Source organism: Myodes glareolus, chromosome 2 (assembly GCF_982192425.1).
Source record: "Myodes glareolus chromosome 2, mMyoGla1.1, whole genome shotgun sequence".
In the NCBI taxonomy this organism is placed as follows: Eukaryota; Metazoa; Chordata; class Mammalia; order Rodentia; family Cricetidae; genus Myodes; species Myodes glareolus.
The window spans coordinates 51,349,471-51,374,690 of NC_142027.1; the positions used below are offsets into that span (position 1 = coordinate 51,349,471).

General features: G+C 41.6%; 1 protein-coding gene across 2 annotated transcripts in view; it reads left to right on the top strand.

The window, feature by feature from the left end:
* Cfap44 (cilia and flagella associated protein 44) overlaps positions 1–25,220 on the top strand; it is an 84,277-nt gene that overhangs the window by 44,447 nt on the left and 14,610 nt on the right. For both annotated transcript variants that reach the window (XM_048422712.3, XM_085685583.2), the window contains exons 24-28: positions 1,394–1,568; positions 4,791–4,968; positions 11,292–11,798; positions 14,652–14,855; positions 18,620–18,815. In XM_048422712.3, coding sequence (XP_048278669.3) covers positions 1,394–1,568; positions 4,791–4,968; positions 11,292–11,798; positions 14,652–14,855; positions 18,620–18,815 — 1,260 coding nt within the window. The remainder of the gene's footprint in view (positions 1–1,393; positions 1,569–4,790; positions 4,969–11,291; positions 11,799–14,651; positions 14,856–18,619; positions 18,816–25,220) is intronic.

Here is a 25,220-nt window from a genome sequence, read left to right on the forward strand (position 1 = left end):
TCCTTCGCCAGATGAAGGATCCCTCCACAGGATCAGAGCCCCTCGCTGGTCAGAGGTGCCCCTGCCTGCCTTTTCTTTTGTTTTTAAATTAGATTTTTATAATTAGCTTTTTAAAATTTCACTTGGTTATGACACTTCACATTATATGTCAAATGAAGACTCACTTCATCCCGTCCCTAATGTGATATTACAAACACCAGTCTTTAGTTTTCTCAATCTGCCAGTGGTCCATCTTTATTTTTACCATTCTGTAAGTAGTTGGTATTGGTTTTATTTTGCCAATTTTTTTTATATTCAACCATGAAATTTACTTAGTTGACATTTGATCTCTTTTAAAATTAAAATCAGAGGATTATCTTATTATACTTGTTTGTATTTTTAACTTTCTTTTACTTTTGAGATTATAATTTAATTATATCATTTCTCCCTTCCTTTTCCTCTCTCAAAACCTTCTCACATATCCCTCCGTGTTCACTTTCAAACTCATGGCCTCTTTTTTCATTAATTGTTACATACATTTATGTATGTATATACATATAAATGCAACCTGCTCAGTCTGTATGATGTTATTTGTGTGTGTGTTTCCAGGGCTGACTGTGGTACTGGGTTATCAATTGGTGTGCTCTTCCAAGGGGCAGACTATTTCTCCCGTTCTCAGATTCCTTAGTGGCCTGTGGCTCTTCTTGCAGGCTTGAAGGCTTGTGGTTTGTCTCCATTCTCTTAGTGTGTCTTTTGTCCGTGTTCAGTGTGCTTAGATTGTGATGGCGGGGAGACTTCACAGGTGTAGCTTTTGTCATTCGTAGGAGAAACAGTCTCATAGCAAACTCCCTGATCCTCTGGCTCTCACAGTCTTTCTACCCCCTCTTGGGAGTTGTACTGTTATTTTGCCAACTTTTAAAATAAAATTGCTTAAGAGCCTATTTTTGACTTTAATCTCCATTCTGATTTTTCACAGTAGAAACAGTAGACAACTTAGTCATTGCTCAACTTACATTTTCCAACTCTGGAGTGGTGTGAAAGTGTACCCACCCAGCCAATCTATTTTCCTCTGTCCGCACAGTATTCCAAAAATTGCATGAGATATTCCACATCTTACTGTCGAATAGGCTTTGACTGCTGTGTGAGTTATAGGTATTCTGAGCATGGTAAGATATGATATGCTAGGAGCTAGATTATAATAAACGTGTTTCCAAATCAGCCACTTTCATTTTGCAGTGGTTTGATCAGGATGTGGCCCTGGATCAAAGGTCAAGGAGCATCTGTGCTATGGGGGTTGAATTCACGCTTAGTGGCTTCCATATTTTCTCTGGATCTTTTTTTGTGAATGAGTTGAAAACAATATTTGAGTTATTTTTCTGTCTCAGAAGTATTGAAAAAGTGATTCTTTTTACAGGTGGTGCTGTCAGCCTACAAGAAGAATCACTAATAGAAAAAGGGAAGAAATTTCGGCCTAGAACCTTAAGCGAAATTATGGTAGAAAATCAAGTCGAGAAAACAAGGAAACTTATACAGAAAGCTGAACGGGCCCAGCTCAGGATTCTGCAGCGCAAAAAGGAGTGGGATGAGCTGTGAGTGATGTTTAACCTGTCTTCTCACGCTTCTAATACATGATCCACAAGTGCAACTTTATAAATTTCATCTTTGTTGACACAGTTGCTACTTACATGAAGAAGTTAAAAAACACAAACCGAATGGAATGTGAAGGAGCAGTGGATATCCCTCTGAATGGGCATGCACTTCGTTGGTTCACCTGTAATCTTTAGTTCCTGCTTCAGAACGTCTATTGTGTTAATATAGTCAGAAGGTCTTTTAAGGACTAATGAATTCTTTTCACACAGTATCATAGAGACTGTGATGTCAGTTGTACCCAGGCGTCATATTGGCAGGTCACATGACTGTTGTAGTTCTCATCTCTTGGGATTTTCATCTGTGCTCTATAATGGGTGCCATTCTTTCATTAGACTGTAGTGCACAGGAACTCTCCACACTTGCCCAGTGCCTTCCCTCTTTGATGTTTTGATTGTAGCCACCCTGAAAGGTGTGAAATGAGCATCTTGCTATGGTGTGGATTTATATTTTGCCAGCAGCTAGTAATGTTGAGCTTTGTTGTGGTTGTTGTTGTTGTTTGGGACTTTCTAATAGCCCTAGTTGTCTTGGAACTCACTATGTAGACCAAGCTGATCTCAAACTCACAGAGATCCGCCTGCCTCTGTGTGTGTGTGTGTGTGTGTGTGTGTGTGTGTGTGTGTGTGCGTGTGCATGTTTCTGTGTGATGCCTTTCCTGGGTTACTATTAAAGGAGTACGGATTTTGCAGAAGCATTTGAGAGGCGTTTGCTCCTACTCTGCTTTCTGAAGGTGCTTGGGTAGGTTTGCCATTACGTCTCTTCTATGCGTATGTTTGATAGAAGTCACGAGGAAACAACCTGGTTTTGTAGTGATCCTGGAGGATGGCTTCAGATACAAGTTCAAACTTTTTATTGTGATAGTGTTTTTCAGATTTTTAAATTTCTTCTTGGGTCAGTTTCTGCAGTCTGTGTCTTCCAAGGCGTTGATGCATTTTACCTAGATCGTCCCTAGGGGGCGGCTTCTTTGGTAGCTGTTTCAGTCACTTGCCTTTAGTCCATGGGAATTTAGTTTAGATGCTAATTTAGTTTTTTGACCATTCTAGATTATCATTTATTAGTCTTATTAATGCTTTTAAAAAGCTAACTTTTGCTTATAGGTATTAAAATAATTGCCCCTTCCTGTGTGGCTGATTTTAAAACCGATTTCTGTCCTTGTTTTAACATTAATTGGGTTTTTCTTTCCTCTTACAATGTAAAGCAAGTGTGTTAGCTTTGATTTCATGCTTTTCTCCTTTCCTAACATAAGTCTGTAAAGCGTAAATTCCCCTCTAAGCATGATCTTAACCGTGTTTCATACGCTTTCATATATGCTCATTGTCCTCCACTGTAAAATGTTTCTATGATCCCTTGAGATTTCCTCCATTATTTCTGATTCATTTTGATAACTGCTGCTTGTTTTGTAAGGTATGAGATTTAAAAAATTAGATTTTGGATTCGATTGCTTATTTAACTTCTAAGAAATATTATCCTAAAGAGAAATTGTGTTAGATCTGTTGAAAACAAGGCTGTGGTGCTTCATTCAGTCTGAAAGTTCAGGTGTGCTGGATAAATAGTGTGATTGCTTGCACTGTCGGGTACAGCACTCTGTGACAAGAGCAAGAGCCGTGACAATGCTGTTCAGGGTCTTAGGACAGGGTTGCTCCTAGCTGTGCCCCATATCCAATGGAGTCTTTCAACTATCAAGCAAACTTACTCCTAACTCTTTGTGAACGTCATCAGTGATTGTATGTTTCCAGGGATCTGTCCTGTTTCCCATTACACATGTATCGATTAGTAGCCATCCACAAAGTCCCATGTCTCCATTAGAACCACCCTCAAAACTGAAGAGAGCCCCATAGATTTCTGACAGTGTTATTTCATATAGCTCTATATTCTTTCCACCAAGGACCGAGCTACCTTGGTTCCTCTGTCTGCTTGACTACTGAGTTCACTGGGTTATATTTGGGTCAGTAGGATTCTGATCCTACCTTACACTGTAATCCAGTGATTTCTTCTGTGCCAAAAGTCAGGCAGAATTATTTCAGCTAGAATTACGTGATTTTATTTCTCCGAGAAATTGGTTGCATATTACCTAAATTCTATGTCTATTGATGATGTTTATATGTCTGAATCTGTTTCATATTTTTTTGGTTTAAATTTCTAGTTGCTTACATCATAAGGATGGCTATAGGCCATGTTTTTCTCTTCTCTGCCTCTCCCTTTCTTCTTTTTTGATCCTTGTGACCATTCCTTGCTTTAAAAACAGCAGTATTTTTTTTTGGTGCAGATATACGTAAATGAATGATTGTTGTTGAATACACAGTTTGAATGGACTAACATAGTGTGAATGGACTAACATGATGTGAATGGACTAACACGATGTGAATGGACTAACACGGTGTGAATTGACTAACACAGTGTGAATGGACTAACACGATGTGAATGGACTAATACGGTATGAATTGACTAACACGGTGTGAATGGACTAACACGGTGTGAATGGACTAACGCGATGTGAATGGACTAACACGGTGTGTTGGTCCACACTATGTGTTCCCAAAGGGCTTTTCTCTTCAAGGAAAATGCTGACTGCAGACTTAGAATACATACATACCGGCTGGCAGAGTTCACTTTCAAAAATTGTGGGGGAATGTTGAAAAGTCCAAGTTAAATACCGTGCAAGAGACACCCAATGAAACCTTAGAACTCCCTAAACCAGGAGTTCAGTTTCTTTAGAGAGCAATTCTTCATTTTTGGTTGGTATGAAAGCTCCATTGGTGTGGAGATGGGAAATCCATGATGCAGCAATTTACAGCGCATGCACCAAATACATCTAGCATTCCTTTTCATTCTCTGCTCTCTGGAGACTCTACCAAGAAAATAATGGTCAAAACTTTTTGGCACCTCCTCCAGAGGCACCTCTCCAGAATGAGACATTCTGGGCTATAGATTTTTCTAGTCTTATTTATTCGTGAATATAATTTCATTTTTCTGCATTCCCATATATGTACCGATGTAACTGGTTTGCTAATAGTTTTCCATGCTATTTTCAGCTTCCCTGATGGTTTGTCATTGCTTTTTGTGCCTCTCTACAGTTGTTTCCTTGGAGTTCTGGGAGGAAACAGCGAGTGCACATTTAGAGTTTCCGGTTACATTTATGTCTAAGTTATCTATTTTTCTGATAGTTACAAGAGCAAACCTGATGATGACTATGAAGATCCCAAAGATGTTCAAGCCATCAGAGAAGCGCAGACATTCATGGGGGATTTCAATCTGAAGACAGCCTCAGACTACAAGATCCCTGAGCACATGAGGATAAATGCTGCCAAGAAGGAAGAGGAACTGGGGCACCTTGACACAATGGTACTTAACCTCAGATGATGTCATGGCGAGGAAAAGCACCCTGCTGTTAATTAGAGTCTGCTCAGCCACCTGTTTAATCTCATCGATCCACAAGTGTATATGTATATATATGTGTGTGTATGTATGTACATTATATATATATATATATGTATAAAAAATCATAGATTTTTATGGGAGTCTAGACAATTCCTCCTTTTATAAATGATGAGACAGGGACCCAGAGAGGACAAGAGATTTGTCTATGAGTGTAGCAATTCACATGGCAGAACCAGCCTTCACATCAATTCTATGGCTCGATACCATTTTGTAGGGGAAAGTACTATACTGTCTCTGTACACTGAACTTCTGAAATTCAGTGAAATCCTTGGTAGCTTTGCTTCCTGGCAGTTAGGAAGAAGGTCATCACTTAATCTTTTCTTTACAGTCCTTCCATCTTCTGTCAGAAACTAAGTACCAACCAACAGGCTCCTCTCTAGTTTTCTGAAGTGTGGCTGATCACACTAGCTCTTCTCCATTTTCTTATCAAATGCTCTTCTTCCTTATTCATTCCTTCATTTCTGAGGAATTCTAATTCCTTGGGAAACATTTAAGCCAGCATGTGATTGATTCTTTACATTTATGGGCCCAGAAATCACCTAGCTACTATTTTTTTAAAGAAAGATTTGCTACTTGGTTACCTACTCTTCTTGTACAGGCTACACAGTTCAAGGTGTTATGCAAACAAACGCTGTCCCATTGATAGTGTATTTGAACTTTTTTTTTTAGCTAGTTCTGAGAAATGGAGGTAAAGTATACTGAAGAAGATTTGTCTTTTTCTTTTTCACAAAAGATATTATTTATGCCAGTGATATAGATATCTTGGCATACTAGTTAATACCCACAAATGAAGGGTCATAGACTACAACTTTATCCTCCTGCTTACAATCAGCATTTCAGACATCTTATTAGTGACTATTTAGACTATTTTTTTTCTAGCTATTTTTTGCCTAAGGTAACTCAGTATTAATTATTATTTACAAATATATATTCTTATGCTCACATTATTTATTTTATGTATAAGGGTGCTTTACCTACATGTATGTCTGTGTACTGTGTACATGCATGGTACCCACAGAAGCTGGATGAGGGCATTGGATCCTATGAAGCTGGAGTGACAGATGGTTGTGGACTGCCATGTGGATCCTCTGTAGGGGCAATTCATGCCCTGAACCAATGAGCTATGTCTCCAGCCCTGACCACACATTTTTAAAGAGACCTTTGTACCCTCTTATTCAAAAATTTATTTATTTTTATTTTACGCGTGTGAGTGTTTTCCTTGCAAGTATGTATGTGCACCATAAGTATGCCTAGTGCCTGTGGAAACCAGACGAGGGTGTCAGATCCCCTGGAACTTAGTGATGTTTGTGAGTCCCCATGTAGGTGCTAGGAACTGAACCTGGGCCAGACGAGGGTGCCAGATCCCCTGGAACTGGAGTTAGTGATATTTGTGAGCCCTCATGTAGGTGCTGGGAACTAAACTTGGGCCCTCTACAAGAGCAGCAAATGATCTTTGCTGCTGATCCATCTTTTCAGGCTTTTGACCACAATTATTTTTCCTAAGACAGAGTTTCTCTGTGCAACAGTCTTGGCTGTCCTGGAAGTTATTCTGTAGACCAGGCTGGACTTGAACTCACAGAGATGAGACAAAATACTTGGTTTACCACCACTCAGTCACAGTTTTTATTCTAAGTTCATTTTAAGTTGCTTAACTAGCTATTGATCATTTTTTCATATTTCACAATCTATATTTTACTCCACTGTAACTTATTAGTCATCCAAGCCAGAATTAATCTATTGTAACATGAGGGCCAGCTTGTTGGGGTTTCTGTCACAGCTGGCAAGTCCCAAAGAAAATCACACAGAGTCTACATTAGGTTATAAACTGATTGGCCCATTAACTCAGTCTTCTTATTAGCTCTTGTAACTTATATTAACCCATTGTTCTTATCTATGATAGCCACATGGCTCGGTACCTTTCACAGTTGGGCAGGTTACATCTTGCTTCTTGGTGGTCTGGGCAGGAATGCAGAGGAAGCTTCCTGCTTCCCAGAATACTGTTCTCATCGCCCCACCTCTACTTCCTGTCTGGTTGACCCACTTATACTTCCTGCCTGGCCAATCAGTGTTTATTCAAAATATGATTGACAGAATACAGACAATTCTCCTGCACCACTTCCCCCTCTTTTAAAAAAAAAAAAAGGAAAATACCCATAGTCCAGTTTTTGGGAATGTGGGTGTAGTAGTATTCCAGGCTACTTCTGGCTGGTTGGGGGGGGGTGATGATAATCTTATGGGGACCTAAAGAAAATTTAGAGTTATGATAAATTACTGACTGGATTATCCTGTGAGTCTTGATCATCTCAGGCAGCAGTCTAGAATCTGTTCTGGATGTAGAACTCAGACATTCAGGCTATCTGTTCCTACCGGAGATTTCTCCGGTGGTCTTCCTTGATCGAACCTGATTTTTCTTAATTCAGAATAAATCCACAGCCTCTCATTTTCTATGGAAACAAAAGCAAAATCTCTTCTCCAAAGTAACATACCTTTTGACTTCAATTTTGAAGTCAAGGTATTTTCAAAATACCTCCTGGATTAGTTCAACAGCATTTATAAACAAATATCTTTTAGCAGCTGATGCTCTTTCCTCAGCATTCAAACAATTCAAAGAGAGCACAATAACATACAGTATCAAGATTCTCTGTGTATTTTCCATCTTATGCAGCTTTATTTTAACCTCTATTTCTTTTATTTTCACTTTTAATTTTTGAGACAGGTTCTCTGTATATCTTTGTCCTGGAATAACTCTGTAGACCAGGTTGTCCTTGAACTCACAGAGATCTGTCCATCTCTGCCTCCTAAGTGCTGGGATTAAAGGTATTTTCTACCACACCTTGAAGTCACAGAGGTTAGTCTACCTCTGCCTCCCAAGTGTTGGGATTAAAGGTGTGTACCACCACACCCAACTACTCTCTTTCTTTTTTTAAGGACTTTAACCACCCCTTTTAAAGCCTGCATATATTTTTAACACACTATGAACCATTTAGAGGTTTTCTTCGTCTTTGAATCTCTCTTTACTGTATATCTCTCTTTTTATGACCACATGAGTCTTTATGGAGAGGATTAAGGCCATGGCTTTGATGGTTAGATGCAGTCCATTCCTTAACTTTCCAGCCTCATGGAGGAGGTACCAATTGTAGCCATTTTTATTGCCACAACTCTATGGTGTTTCAAGATCCCTACCAGCAAGCAAGCTGCAGCACTCTGCTCACAGACCACACTCAGTCGGACTGCCAGCCTCAAAGAGTCAGAGTTTGCCCTGGCAGGACAGCCCAGAAAGCCAGCATTTTAAAATGGCATAGCTTTTATTTTTTTGCTACGACTGAAAACTGAAAAGCATGCAATCAGCTTTTCATTAACACCATTTAAGTGTTTCATGGTAGAACCTCTTAAAGAGCTGCAGAGTTTTGCAGCTAAAGCTGAGTCAGAAAGCCTCTCTTAGATGAGAGCGCTTGCTTGCCTCTAGCAAGCAGAGCAGACCTGAGAAATTGCTGCTACCAAGAAAACATGCTTTACTCTATTCATTCCCAAGCTTTCTCGGTCTTTCTGTGGATGCAGTTATCCACGTGGGGCTATTTGTAGTGATAGGAACAGCGGGCTACGTTCCCGCCCAGATTCCAGCTAACTTACCCCCAAAATAATTACACTGAAACTGTATCCATTTAAACACTGCCTGGTCCATTATATCTAGCCTCTTCTTGGCTAACTCTCACATCTTAATTAACCCATTTCTAATAATCTGTATATTACCATGTGACTGTGGCTTACCGGGACGAGTCTACCTACGTCCATCTCAGGCTGGAGATTCATGGTGTCTGCCTGACTCTGCTTTCTTTCTCCCAGCATTCTGTTTGGTCTACTCCACCTATCTAAATTCTACCCTATCAAAAAGCCAAGACAGTTTCTTTACTAACCAATGAAAGTAACACATAGACAGATGACCCTCCTACATCAATCTATCTCCTTCTTTCCTCCCTCCCTCCCTTCCTCCCTTCCTCCCTCCCTCCCTTCCTCCCCCCTCCCTTTTTTTGCAGTACTGGGAATCAAACTCAGGGCCTCACGTATGTCAGGCAACAACTTTAACCCAGGCCACTTGGCTTGAAATTCAGTCTCCATAGAGATAGGCAGCTCTGGCATCAAGAATAAACTTAGCTCTATCAAACTGAAATACACTACATGAAAGCAACAGTGTACAGTATTGTAGAGCACACTGTTCTGTACCTCAGGAGGATGGAGACTATTTCTGCTCTGCTGGGATTTACTAGCTATGTGGATCTTGCTTGTCATAGAAATCTCCTAATTCTAAATTATCTGATCTGTGAAAGGGTATTAATATCAAGTAATACAATATGATAATAGCCTTATACACATAATGGAATGCTCAGAATCATCGAGTAATTATTGTCATGATCAATTTAAGAATACTGAAGTATTAGATGCTTTTATCACATATTTTGCATCCCTTCAGATGGTGTAAAAGTCTTGATTTTCATGTTGATGAGACCTGGAATCAGCAGGAGGTCTAGGCACTTGGTCTAGCTTCTAGGTACCTGTGTGGGGGACTATTTAGATTACGTTTGCCTCAGGCCATGCCTGTGATCATCTTGATTAACTGAGTGAGAAAACCCATTCTAATAGTGGGTGGCACGATTCCCTAGACTTCGGTTCCAGACTGTATTATAAAGAAAACTCTAGTTGACTAATGTCAAGCTTTCATTATTTCTCCCTTCCTGAATGTGGATACAGCATGACCAACTTCCCTAAGTTCCTGCTATCAAGACTTCCCAGCTATGAAACAATGCCAATCGTGAAACAATACACACCTCTTTTCTCTTAAATTATCAGCTTATTTTTTATCATAACAGCAACAATAGTCAGTTACTAATAAAGTTTCAATTTGTTTATTATTTGTAGAACCAGAAAGAAAGAGGGATTGTCTTACTTTCATTTCTGTTACAACTTGGATGCCAAATGGTTTATTTCAGCCATAATTCCAGGCTATAGTTCATCATACCAGTGAAGTCAAGGCAGTGTAGACTTACAACAGCCAATCACAGCATGACAACAGTTGAGAGCAGCTCAGCTCACCTGCTGCAGTCTTATGCTTTTGAAGACCTCAAACCAAAAGATGGTGCAACCCACATCAGGCTGGTTCTTCTCACATCAACAAACACAAGCAAGACAACCCCCAACAAACATGCCCACAGGCCAACCTGATCTAGACAATACAACACTGGGACCCTTTCTAGATGATTCTGGATTGTATCTAGTTGACAGTTAAGACTATCTCAGGGCTCCCCAAAGAAATGGGCTGTGTAGTCATTAGAAGGGTGAGATTCATTCATGTTGTTTAATCCTCAGTCTTCTAGGCACTTCATAGGTGGCTCCACACATAGCCAATGCTGAGTTTTCATTTTGAGTCTCAATTCTTGAACGACTTATTCTCAAGTAGATAAACACCTTTGATCTTGGGTTAGTAATATGTAGGTTCTTCATAGTAAATATATAGGGAAGTTTTATAAGATTACCTGACAAAGTGTTTTTGATATTTTATTAAAAAACGCTATATTTCATGCAAAGTAATGCTTAGCCTGGTTAGCAGCCTCAGGGGTTGCTGAGCTCTTAGCTGCTGAGAGTCACTTTCAGGACAGAGGTGGTAATGAACAAGCCAGGGATGGATGAAGTACCTGTGCAGGTATGCTTTGGCTCAGATCAATGGAGAGAGAGCTACAGAAGGATCTCATGGTATGCTGTGACACTGATGTTTAGGATGATGACCATGAAGGAGTCAAAATGAATGAAAACAGGATGATGTATAGTTAGTTCCTAGGTGGGCAGCCGTGGTGAATCTAAATCAACGAGATCCCAATTTCCCTCTAGGAAAGGCAGTTAGTTAATGCCCTTTCTCTCCCGTAGCACAGTGTCCAGCTCAGCACAAGGCTTCCTGAGAGTCTTCCAGGAAGAGGTGAAGGACAGGAAACACAACCTTGAAAACCAGCAGAAGGGTACAGATGGTAGAAAGTGAAAGGAATTAAAAGGTCACATCCAGACTGGCCTCCAGTCTTAATGGGCGACACCTGAAACCTAGTGGGAACCTCAGTGGAACACTGAGCAAAGATGCTCACCATTCTCTAGGCCCACCAGCCCAAAGATAAAGGGTAAATGGCACCCAGACTTCACTCTGTGAGACAGCTGTGATGTTGTGTCCTTTCTCTCCCTCGTTTCAGGCCCATGGAAAGAAGAGATACATGAACAAGTGCATCCTTTCCCTCCGAGATCTTAAGTTGGCTGTCATTGAGGAAATCCAGTGCCTGGTACAAGAACTGAAGACCATTCAGTCGTCCATCCCCACATCCAAACACTTACCCATTCCTCAGATCCCGCAGATATATCCAGAAGAAGTCCCAGAAAGGAGATTTCAATACGATGAGGAAACACTCTTGAGATTTAAGAGAAAGCAAAAGAAGCGCCAAGATGACGCGACCGATAGCAAACAGGCAGGATCTGGAAGCGCAGGCTCAGGAGGGCTAGGGTTCCTCAAGCTCTCCTCGGGAAAGGAAGGCGAAATTACCACACGAGATTCCCTGTCTAGGTCATCCAAGGCATCGGCGCTCATCACGGAGCTTCCAAAGTCATCCGAGTTTGAAAAGGCAGAGCCAAGTGATGTGGAACTGGAGATTATGAAGAGAGAGGAGGTCAAACACTTGTACATACAACAGTATTTGTGCAACAGGGTAAGAGATGGAGCCATCCCTGTACTTAAAACTGACCGGATGAATAGTGGGAGAATTCGGTCTGGTTTATGATTGATTGATTGATTTCAAATTTCTCTACATTTTAACCTTTGCCCAAATGCTGACAGGTGCATTATTCGCTGATGGCTTGGTTTTCTCCCATCATTAGCCCCCAACAAATCTTAGTGCTCTCTGTAGAACGTTGGACTTCGTATTTTTTTCCTACAGGTCAACACATTAGAAGACACTTGCAACTAAGTGTAAAGATAAAGGGAGCTGGAGGACCAGCACTGAGAAGATAAATAGAAGGCACTTAAAGGGGGAACCCTCTGCTTTTCACATCATCCATCCTCTCTGTCTGTCTCTGCCTGCCTGCCTGCCTACCTCTCTGTTTCTTTTTCCCTGTCCCCTCTGCTCCTTCCCTTGCTTGCGGTCTCATTTTAGGTTAGCCTAAAACTCACTATGTAGCCCAAAACTGGTCTCAAAGTTATGGCTCATCTTCCTGTCTCAGCTCCTCAAATGCCGGGATTACAGATGTGCACCTATAACCACGCCCCCTTTTTAAATGCATGCTTTGCTACAGTAGGTGGGAGTATTGACAAGGTTCAAAACTGTTACAAAAATGACAGGTGCTGTTATTTCCAGGAAGACCAGAACCGGGCTTGGACGAGAAGTGTTTTACACAGTTGAAGTACAGAAGGAAGAGACCCTTTCTTGGATAGATAGCACCCTGCTCCCAGACCTGTAGAAGGAGCCCCTTCCTCAACAGTTTTCAGCTCCACCCTGCAGTAGTGCTCCCTGCTGCTTCCCAGCCTTTTTCTTCACTACCATTTCTCCTCCTTTCTCCCACTATCCATCCCTGCCTCCCAGGCTCTCCTGCCACCATTTCACAGCAGAGCCTTTTCCAAAGCGCGGATCAGTGCACACCCTCGCCATCATCTTTCGCACACTCCCCAGCCACGTTTGTGAGCTCCGTTGCACCTGCAGTCAATGCTTTATATCTCGCCCGTGTCTTTCCTGATTCTTCACAAGTGTTGTTTGCCTTACAAAGCAGATGAAACGGTTCTTCAGACAAGGGCCACCTCTCCTCTTCTGTTCCTCTCAGAACGCCTAGACACAAGGCATGCCAGACATATAGTAGTACAGGTTTGTTTACGAGCTTTGCTATAATCACATGAATTTATTGATTTTTAGCAATTGAACAAATGTTTGTTGGTCGTACCATATGCAGAGACACAGCAGCTGGGTAGTGGGAACACAGCAATCCTCAAGAAAAACACTCTCCATTATTATAAAACTTGCACACTATCAACTGTGAGAGTAACAGAATAAATAGAACCCTTACAGACTCAGAGACCTATGCGGTCCAATTTCAGTAATTTTTTTTAAAAAGAAAATGTCCTCTTGCTAGAGAAATTAGGAAGAATTCAGCTTTACTGAATAAGCATAAAGGAAAGATCAAATGTGTCTTCTACAGTCACACTTACTTAAGAGCTTGATTTATTTCTTTTCTTTGGGTTGGTTTCTGTATTTTAACATTCTAAAATTTTCTAGCAACTTCACCCCCACAGATCCGCAGACCTCTTCCTGCCCATTATCCTCTAGCTTTATGTACATTAAGTTTTTGACAGTCGAGATGTCCTGTAATGTACAACCCAATAAATAACACTTGGTGGTTTTCCCCTTCCCACCGTGTGAGTTTCCTCAGGGGCATCCACCCCCAGATCCCCTGTCACTAACTCTGAGTTGCATATGGAGAGCTGTGCCCGAACAGAGCGCACATGAAGACATACAGTCACCTTGGCCAGAGCAGAGTAAGGTTCAGATCAGGAACTGGGACTTAGATTTCTACCTTACTTCTGTAATAAGGTAGGTTTGATTGCAGGGAAATCTTTTATCCTCATTTCTTCACTTCTAGGACATGATAACTGAACAGCTCTTTGCAACTCCATGATTATATTTACCTATGTAAAAGTGTTTTCCATTCTATGTTTTTTAAAACTCTCTCTCATACAGTACCATCTTGACTGCAGTTTCCCCTCCCTCCACTCCTCTCAGCACCCCTACCTCTCCCTCTCCAAACTCAACTCCTCCTCTGTTTCCTTCAAAAAATTAAATAGATAAAAAAGATCAGGCCTTCCAGGGATGTCCACCAAACATGGCCTAAAAAACATACACTAATTCTGGGCACAAACCCCTGTATTATGGCTAGATGTGGTAACCCAGTAGGAGAAAAAGAATCTTAAGCACAGCCCAAAGCATCAGAGACAATCCCCGTTCCCATTGTTAGGAGTCCCACACGAACACTAAGCTACACAATCATAAGATGTATGCAGAGGACCTAGCTCAGACCCACACATGGTCCATGTTTGTCATGACCTGTGAGTTTCTGTGAGCTCCTATGAGCCCTGCTTAGTTGATTCTGTGGGCTGTGTTCTCATAGTGTTCTCAACCCTTCTGGCTCCTACAATCCTTCTTCCCCCTCTTCTGAGGGGTTCTGCTGGCTCTGCCTCATGTTAGGCTGTGGGTCTCTCTATCTCTTCCCATTAGACTCTGGATCACACCCCTCTGATGACAACTGGGTTAGGCGCTAATCTTCCATTTTATATTTTTGATTTTTTTCAAAATACACAAAGAGTTAAGGGCGATGCTTATTTATAGTTACTGTGAGAAGGTGGGGCAGGTAGAGAGGATACAGACATGAAGGATGCTACCGATACATATTTCATGCCACTTAGAAGTGGATTTATAATGAGCACAATAATTGTATAATGAAAAATATTATAGACACATTAGTACTGTTGGATATTTACCCTTTAACTTATCCATCCTCGCATCTCTTTTCTCTCTCAGATCAAAGAACTGATGGTCACTTTTGACGCGGAACTCCATCTTCTGAGACACCGGAAACTGAAGCTGGACACTAAAATGAAACTATCTGACCTGCACCATGTCACGCTATTTCAAGAAATGCTTCTCCTCAAGAACTTTGAAAAACAGGAAAACATTCTTCAAGAGCGTGTTAATTCCTTAGACAAAGAAGAGCAAGACATGCAAGTAAGAGCAGGCTGAACCCTAGCTGGCTGCTCCCCTTCAGTTAGGGAGGATTACTAAAGTCCTTACCACACAGACCTGGGCACATAAATTTGATTCCCCAGAACCTATGTAAAAACCTAGGTACAGCAGCCCATGTCTGCAATCCAAATCCGGGGACATAGAGAAAGGAGGGTCTCTGGATCTTATTGGTCAGTCAATTTAGCCAAATTGCTAAGCTTCAGGTTCAGTGAGACATGCTGCCTCTGAAAAATAAATTAGAGAAGGCTAGCAAGATAGCTTGGTGGTAAATGCACTTGCCAATCAGCCTGATGGCCTACCTGAGTTCAGTCCTTTAACTCAGATACTGGAGTTGTTTTCTGACCATACATACACTGTGATAAATACACACACACACACACACACACACACACACACACACACGAGAGAGAGAGAGAGAGAGGAGGGGGTTAAAATAATAAAATATGATAAGATAATGAATAAGGAAGACACAACATCCATCTCTAGTTTCTGCACATGTGTGAATACATGTACCCCTACACACATATAAACATACATAAAATCTAGGAATCACATATGAGAGAAAATGCATTTGTCTTTCTTATACTTGCTTAATTTGCTAAATATAATCATCTCCAGTTGCAACCATTTTTCTGTAAATGATACAGCTTGTTTTTTTTAAAGACCATTTCTACTTATTTGTTGAGAATTTCACACGTGCATACGGTGTATCCTGACCAATTCCACCCTCTGGCTCCCTCCTTCTAGCCTCCAGATCTGCCCAGCTAATCTTATTCCTTCTCCTTGTTGCTGTCTTCTTGTTGCTCTTGTTCTTCTTTCTTTCTTCTTCCTTCTACTCTCCTCTCCTCTTCTTTTTCTAAATGTAACCCAGTAAATCAAATTAGTTCTGCCCATATGTGCATTTTGAGGGCAACTCACCAGAGAATGGACCCAGAGAAATGACCGCCCCCCCGCCTCTCCGGCATCCACTCCTTTCAAATACTCCTTTCCTGGAACTGGGACATTATGAGCACTTCCTCATCCATTCTAGAGTGTTGACTGCTTTGATTTTTGCCCAGGTCATATGTAGCCACGGCTGCTGTGCGTTCGTGAGTGTAACAGCCATGTCATGTCCCAAAGGCAACCTTTCACAGCACTCTTCTGACCCTCTGCCTCTTGTGTTCCTTTTACCCCTCTTCTGCAGTATTTCCTGAACCTTGGGGCAGGAATGATGGAGATGTCTCATTTAGGCGTTCAGCAGTCACTCATTCTTAGTCATTTGACCAGTTGTGAGTCTCTGCATTAACTGCCTACCAGTGTAAAAAAAAAACAAGCTTCTCTCTGCCCAAGGTTGTGAACTGCACCAATCTATGACCATAAACACAGATATTTAGAAGTCAACTAGACAATATGCCCATTTAGTGAAACAATAGTCATAGGTACCTCTTAGGGTCTGTGATCTCACCAGCTTTTGACCAGGTTCACAACACCAGGGATGAATTTTTTTCCTGTGGAGCAAACCTCAAATCCAATCAGAAGGCAGTAGGACACCTCTAATAGTCATACCACTATTGCACCAGTTGGTCCATCCTGCCTGGGAGGTTGCTATAGTTTGCAGAGGCTACTGTTGAGTAAAGCCATTGATAAGTCCTCTGTCCCCATGACTTGCAAAGCAAAACACCTTCAGCACTTGAAAAGCTAGTCAACTGAGAGGAAGTTTCAAAGTCAGTTACAGCTTGATTTCTCCATGTTGTGCAACCAAAGTTTGTGGTGTAGGCAGCAATGGGGTCCTACCATGTAGTTATAAGAACAAGTCAAGCATAGTGGCAGTAGCCTGTTTGTTTTGGTGGTCTCTGGGGCTCCCCATCTACAACTCATAGGAAGTATACTGCATCTAGGATGAGTTTTCTGGCCTTAGGCTGATGCCTCTGATTTATTTGGAGTTGATTTTTGTGCAGGGTGAAAGATAAGGATTTAATTTTTTCTTCATGTAGATATATATAGTTTCCCAAGCACTATTTGTTGACGCTGCTGCTTTTCTCCAATGTGTAATTTTGTCATCTTTGTCAAAAATCAGGTGACTGTAATTCTGTGAACTTGAATCTGGGCCTTCTATTCTGTGCCATTAACACACACACACACACACACACACACACATGCATGCATGCACACACATACACACACATGCACGCACACACATATCTGATTTTGTGCCAGTACCATGCTGTGTTGTTACTGTTTCAAGGTGTTTTGCTTGTTTTAACTACAGCTCTATGGTATAACTTGAAATATGGCATGGTGATTCCCCCCACAGAATTATCTCTGTTTAGAATTGCTGTGGCCGTCAGGATATTTTGTACTTGCTGTGAATTTAGAACTTTGTTTTGGATTGCGTGAATTTGTCGATGGCTTTTTGGAAATAAAGATAGGGGTACTCATTGTTATTTACTTTGAAAGGAAAAAAAATCCAACTGGGTAAAATAACTCGGAGGGAAAGTTGGGGTACTTTTAGTGTCTATAGATTTCAGAGATCATTAAATCTATGGAAGATTATAAATATGAAGGAACACGAGAAGGGGATAAGGATGACAGAAAGAATCATATTACATAAGGGTAGAAGGGGAAGTGCATGAGATACGGGTGACGAATAAAGAATGCTTCCTAAGAGATGCATAGAGGAACAGGCACAGCAATCTCCAAACCTAACTGAGAAACGTATGAACAGAATAGTAAATAGGCTGGGGACATAACAGGGACAAGGAGCTGGGGATGAGAAGAGAGAGGTCAAAATGTGCTGTCATATAACCCAAGAGTCCCAAGTCTCTGGAATTGAAACCCTGCCAACCAGGCTAACCTGTGTTCTTTGAGAAAAAGGAAGTGTGTGTGTGTGGGGGGAGGTAATGGAAAAAAGAACAAAAGAGGAATAAAGGAGGGGAGAGAATGTTAAATTGGCACTTGGCACTAAATACAGGGGGAACAAATGTGAAGGAGAGAGATGAATGGGGGCATAGGGTCTAATTGCTGGCTACAGCTTCTGTTTTCTTGGCAGTCCTTCTAGGACTTGCAGATGCCATCAGAGCCCTGTGTGTGGTAGGGTCTCCAATGCTGATGTTAGTCCCAGGTCCTGTTTCAAATGCAGTCTTCACTCCTTGAAGCTCATGTCTGATCATAGATACTGGTCCCATTGGTAGACAATCCTTCAAGGGTTGGGTCGGAGATGCTGGTCAATCCTCTGGGATGGTCCTTCAGGAATCCAGCTGTGAATGCTGGCCCTGCCCCATGTTAGACACACCGCTTCATATCTTTGTCTATGTTTTCTCTGTAGGCATCATCTTATCTGAGTGTCAGTAAAAATTCCTATTTGGCCAGGTATTGGTGGCACACACCTTTGATCTCAGCACTTGGAAGACAGAGGCAAATGGATCTCTCTGAGTTGAGGCCAGCCTGGTCTACAGACCAAGCCCCAGGACAGCCAGGGCTGTTACAAAGAGAAACCCTGACTCAGAAAACAAAACAACCCAAAACAAACAACACAAAATTTTAATTTACTTTGAATTTTTACGTGAACATTCCAAAGATACTGAACTTGAATGAGGTTTCTAAAGAACGTAAATTTAATCAAACAGTTCTACGAACATTAGACGTTTAAATTTTTATTAAGCTTTAAAAAATCTGTAGACTCTAGTTTTGCATTGGAAAGTACATTGCCCTCTGAAGCCTGCCTGTTAGAAAGTTATTATCTTATGTTCTTCTCTCCCTTCCCTTAGTGGAAAATCAATGAAACTCTGAAAGAGATGGAAGAGAAAAAGATCGAGATCACCAAGCTCCAAGAGCAGGAAAAGGCCCTCTACGCCGGGTTCCAATCAGCCCTTGGAGAAAATAATAAGTTTGCAAACTTCCTTATGAAAGTCCTGAAGAAGAAAATTAAGCGGGCAAAGAAAAAGGAAGTTGAAGGCGATGCTGGTTTGTGTTCCTCCCTCCCTCCCTCATCCGTTTCTTCTCTTTAACACTAAAAAGAAAAGTACCTGGGCTTTCTGGCTTGGTGCCCTTTTCTCCCACTACATTACCTCACAGGCAATGTAGATGTGCTGGAGGGATCAAAGAGCAGGGGCTACATGCTGTTATGCTGTTTGACCACCTGAAGTGGGAGTGGTTTTGTGTGTGTGCCTGTGCGCACACACGCGTGTGTGGTGTGTTTGGTATGAATTAATACAGGATAGTTTGCTATCTTTGATGAAATGCCTATTCTCATCTCTTGCATGTGTTTGCGTAAGATTGTCTTGCTGTCTTGGCACCGAGTTTTGAGCGTTCCCTATGTTGTAGAGTCTAGTCCATTGTCTGACACACCCTTCACTATTCTCCCCTCATCGGTGACATTTGCGTCTGTGCATTTGTTAAGAAGGCTGTCTCATTCCTTTGAACTGTTTTTGACCTTTTGAATTGTGTGTCACAGTTGTCTGGACCTATATGTGCATGTGTCTCTGGGTTTTCTATTTTGTTACGGTGACCTACGCCTTTTGTTATTGTAACTGCATACCAAGTCCCAAGACCACGTAGACCAGTTCCTTCTACTCTTTCTAGTCTTATTTCTCTAAATGACTTTAGCTGTCTTTAGGTCTTTAATATTTCCATATTTTAGAATAACATTCTTCATAGATACAAAAAACTCTTGTTGGAATTTTGACCGCAGGTGCGTTAAACCTATTTATTAATTTAGCTCTGCATGTCTCTGGGCAGACCTTGCGTGTTGACTATTCATCAGTTTGTTGTGTCTCAGCACCCAGCTCGTGCTCCTGTGTTGTTAGAGTTATACCTGTAGAGTTCCCTGTTTGTGGTGATCATAAGTAAGTGATACTTTTGTTCTCGGTGTTTTCATGCTTATTGCTAACATACAGGAGTACGCTTGGTTTTTGTTGTTTTGCTTGTTTGTTGTTGTTTTATTTTTTTAGTTCCTTCAAAACAGGGTTTCTCAGCTCTGGCTGTTCTGGAACTCACTCTGTAGACCAGGCTGGCCTTGGACTCAGAGATCCACCTGCCTCTGCCTCCTGAGTCCTGGAATTAAAGGCATGGACCACCGCCCAGCAGCATTATTGATACATGTTTGCCTCATGGTCCATGGACTTAGTAGTTCCAGATGGTTTGAATAGATTCTTGGACACTTTCTGGGTAAAAATAATTTCATCTGCAAACATGAGCCATTGTATTTCTGGTCTGTGTCCATATTTTTCTATTTTTCCCCCATTTATATGTTTCAAATATCTAAAATTACACTGAAATGGACTGGCAGGCTGAGGTCTCTGCTTTGTTTCCAACATTACAGAGAAAGCGCCCAGTCTTTTGCCATGAGCATAGTGGTATATTGTTTGTGTTTTGATAACTAAATCTTGCCTGAAGACCAGAGGCAAAGCTAAAGTCCCTAGAGGTCAGGGAATGGTGATGCACACCTTTAATTCCAGGATTTGAAAGTCAAGAGTCAGATGGATCTCTGTGAGTTTATGGCCATCCTGGTACAAGATCAACATAGAAATAAACCCCGGTGGTGGTGGCCACCTAATTCTAATTCCAGTACTAGGGAGTCGTACACCCTTAATCCCAGCACTGGAGAGAATATAAAAAGGAGGAGAGAGTGGCTTGGTCGGTTTAGTCTGTGGTTGCCCGGCCTTGGTAGGGGTAAGACTTCTCTAGTAGCTTGGCTGCTTTGCTCTTCTGGTTTTCAGGTTGAACCCCAATATCTGTCTTTGGGTTTTTATTATTCATGCTCTAATTAAGTATCTTGTTGTCTGCTGGAGCAGATTGAGGGATGTCCTCCATTTTGTGAATTCTCATCATAAATGGGTACTGGATTCTGTCAGATGCTTTTCTGTGGTGATTGATGACAGTGTGGCTTTTCCCGCTTTTGTCAAATATCATTGGAGAGTTCATCAACTGATTGTCAATTATTGAACAAGACTTCTCCCTTGAAATAAACCATCGTTGGTAGACTGTAAAATTATTTAGTATACTACTGAAATTTGTTTGCTAAGTTTTTAAGAAGAAGCCTTCTCCCTTGTATTTTTTTTGTATGCTTATGGTTTGAACGTGAAATGATTAAAAAAGAAAGGCAAAGTGGGTACCGTTCGGTAGGTTCTGCCAACATATGTCACTAAGCAACCACGCCATGTGCAACAGAGTTAGTCCCAAAGGTTTATTGGGGGAGGAGTGGGCAGTGAAAGTCCATGTTGGAAGGTGACATGAGAGAGGCAGGCAGGCCGGCAGGCAGACAGACAGACAGACAGGCAGACAGGATGAGAACAGGGAAGAGGAGCAAGCAACAAGAAAGGTAAGAGAAGCAAGAGAGAAAAGAAGCAAGAGAGGAACAAGAGGCAAGAGAGCAAGCTGTGCCTGGCAGGTGCTTTTAAAAGGTGCGCATGTCCCATAGCATGTGAAAAGACACCTGTGGACATGTGATGACATAATTTTACTGCTTTGGTGGTAGAGGCAGGCTGTTGCTGAGGAAACTGACAATGTGTCCCTCAGTTGGACGCTTGTGAGGACTTATTGCAAGACGCTTAGGTGAGTGGGGGTACTACCTTTGAAAGGGATTAACATAGTGATCACTACAGTTCATTTATAGGAGAAGGATTAAATAGGTCATGTTCACATAACAAAATTAGCCCCTTCCTCAGGGTGCCTCTTGATTCAGTCATGTGATCCCTCTCCCATGTGCTTCCAGCATGACACCATCCACTGGAAGTCCTTCATCAGCAGCCTGACACATGGTGTTGCTGATCTTGGATTTTTAGCTTTGGAATCGATGAACTGAATAGCAGACTTTTCTTTATTCATTGCTAAGCCTTAGGTATTTTGTTATAACAATGTGCTTGTATAATATCTTTGTGGGCCATTGGTCAGTAGTCCTAGCCTCTCTTCTCTCCCTCTCTTCTTTCTCTCCTTCCCTCCTCTTCTACCCTCCTTCTCTTCTTCTTCTTCTCCTTCTCCTTCTCCTTCTCCTTCTCCTCCTCCTCCTTCTTTTTTTCCTTCTCTCCCCTCTCTTTATCTTTTCCTCCCCTCTTCCTCTTTTTTCGTCACCTCTTGTTATAGGAGACCACTAGTTAGTTCCCTGCTGCTCAATCCTGCAATAATCACACAGAAACCATATTATTTGCAATACTATTTGGCCAATAGCTTAAGTGTATTTCTGGCTAACTCTTTTTATATACATTTTTATTGATATTTAAAATTGAGCTCTACATTTTTCTCTGCTCCCCTCCCTGCCTCTCCCCTCCTCCCTCCAATCCTCCCCCAAGGTCCCCATGCTCCCAATTTTCTCTGGAGATCTTGTCTTTTTCTACTTTCTACTTCCCATGTAGATTATATCTATGTAAGTCTCTCTAGTGTCTGCATTATTGTCCAAGTTCTCTGGGATTGTGGTTTGTAAGCTGGCTTTCTTTGTTTTATGTTTAAAAACTACCTATGAGTGAGTACATGTGATAATTGTCTTTCTGTGTCTGGGTTACCTCACTCAAAATAATGTTTTCTAGCTCCATCCATTTTCCTGCAAAATTCAAACTGTCATTATTTTTTTCTGCTGTGTAGTACTCCATTGTGTAAATGTACCGCATTTTCCTTATCCATTCTTCGATCGAGGGGCATTTAGGTTGTTTCCAGGTTCTGGCTATAACAAACAGAGCTGTTATGAGCACATAGTTGAGCACATGTCCTTGTGGCACGATTGAGCATCCTTTGGATATATACCCAAAAGTGGTATTACTGGGTTTTGAAGAAGGTTGTTTCCTAATTTTCTGAGAAATCTCCACACTGACATCCAAAGGGGTAGTACCAGCCTGGCTAACTCTTACATCCTAAACTAGCTCATCTACACCAATTTGTGTATTGCCACGTGGCTGTGGCTTACTGGGTAAAGTTCCAGTTCCAAGCATCTGTCTCGGGCAGGGCCACATGGCATCTCTACCTGCCTTCCTTCTCCCAGCATTCAGTTTACTTTTCCCCGCCTAGCTCTACTCTTTGCCCTATCACAGGCCAAGACAGTTTCTTTATTAACTAATGGTATTCACAGCATACGGAGGGGAATTTCATATCAACCTTTTCCTCTTTATCTAATTTAAATATGAGGGTAATGCTAGTCCCATGTGGCTGGGGAAGTCAGAATTCTGCCTCAAGGTTCTTAGTCTCATTAATAAAACAATTTAGAGACAGATTTGGAAGGAAAGTTGTGGACAATTTTGTTAAGAGTTTGAGAGAAAGAGCAGGATAAGCAATCTATAAATCTCAGCTGCTTCTGGAAGGGAGGGAGACAAGGGAAAGACATATAGCCTTAGTCTGGGTGTCTATTACTGTGAAGAGATGCCATGGAAACTCTTATAAAAGGAAAAGTTTTAATTGGGTTGTTTATTATTTCAGAAGTTCAGTCCATTATTATCATAGCAGACATGGCGGCCTGCAGGCAGACATGGTATTGGAGAAGGAGCTGAGAGTTTTACATCTTGATCCACAGGCAAGAGAAAGTGAACCATGTTCCTGTATAGCTTGAGCATAGGAGACCTCTCCCTAATGACACACCTCCTCCAATAAAGCCACACCTACTCCAACAAAGTCATGTCTCCTAATACTGCCATTCTCTTTGGAGGCCATTTTCTTTCAAACCATCACATAGCCCTTAAGGAAGCAGTAAAGTGCAGTGCAGGAGATCTGGAAGCAGTCGTGGGGCACACAAACAGCTGCACGCAGAAGGGGAGGAGGTCTTCAGGAAAGAAAAAGGACTGAGAAAGCCTGGAGTGTCTAGGAAGTCACGACTGGGCTTTGACCAGTATCTGAAAGAAAAAGAGAAGAAAAAGGGAAAAGGTTAAGCAGGGAGGCCACAGTGCTACATAATGGGGTCTGGGGAGAAAGGTATATTACCTCATTAAAGGGATAATCATTCCTCCATCTCCTTAGCATGGCCACAGGTAAATCAGCTCTCCAAGGTGGATGGAATTTTGATCAGGTGATTGACAGACCCCATAACATGTAATGCTCTAATGTTTGGGGCATATCAGAATGTCATTTCTCTGACCGGGGTTAGAAGTGCTCCGTTGCTTTGATTAGAAAGAAAAAACTTTCTGTTAATGGACCACAACAGAGTCTTTATGTCCATCCTCAGTGGCATCCAAGATTACTGTAACTTTCCCTCTCAAGAGTGGAGACCCTCAGATCATTTAGGAGTGTAGTGATACATTATTGTGAAACTGTATCTTACCTCCAAAAACTGAAGTTTCAGCATACCTTGCAGAAAAGTTAATAATCCTTTGGGATCACTTAAGACTGTATAGTGCAATAAAAACAATTAGAAGAGATTACTTGCATTAAAAAGACTGTATACTTACCCTGCTGTCCTCCTGTGTACCCAGTCTATTTAACTTACCCTTAAGAAAACACTTAGTCAGTCTTAATCAGATCCTTGCATTTCTCATGCAACCAGCTTTTATAACCAAATGAACACCTTTGATTAAAGTTTATGTCCCCTTCACGCACCTGCTCCAGAGTAGTGCATGTATGTTCATGTGTGTAGTAGATATCATTTCCTGAAAACAGCGAACAAGTTGGAAGCCACAAGTACCTGACATGAATGTTGGGAGCAGTGTGTAGATGCAGCTTAATGATGTCTGTTTGAAGTCTGTTTGTGTGTCTAAATTAGTTTGGATTTCTTCCCTTGTAAAAACTGTTAAGTTTTCTGTAAAGATTTCCTAATCTCTTTCCCATACCTGTTTTTTTTGTGCTGTTCAATAAATATAGTAAAGCTTTTTTTTTTAGGCCCAGATTTTCTCTCTCTCACACACACACATGCACACGCACACGCGCACATGCACATGCACACACACACACGCACACACACACACACACATGCACATGCACACGCACACATGCACGCACACACACCAGGCAACAGACAGACTACAGACGAGCTAGAAAACACAGATTATAAAAGAAGGAAGACACAGGGAGAGAAGTGGGGAATTCAAATGTGGGCTCGCTCTTGGTCGAACTCCTTCAGAAGGAAGAGCTTTGATTTCGCTCCTTCCTGAGACACCGACACTGCTTGGCGTCATCTCCAATGTCTTCACTACTCAGGAAATAGATTAACCCATTTTCACCAAGGAAATCCAGAGATCCAATTTCACAAGTGTTCACCAAAACTGATGAGTGTCTGAACTGGAATGTCAGTCATACCCTCAGACAGGGCCTCCAGGCAAAGGCCTCATTTAGGGGAACGGAGATAACCAGAAACCAGACCAGGATTCAGGATGTTTTTGGACATCACAGGCCTGCAGCTGGGATAGAATCCCAGACATTCCCAGCTTCTGCTCAAGGACTGTACTGGAGTTCTCTAAC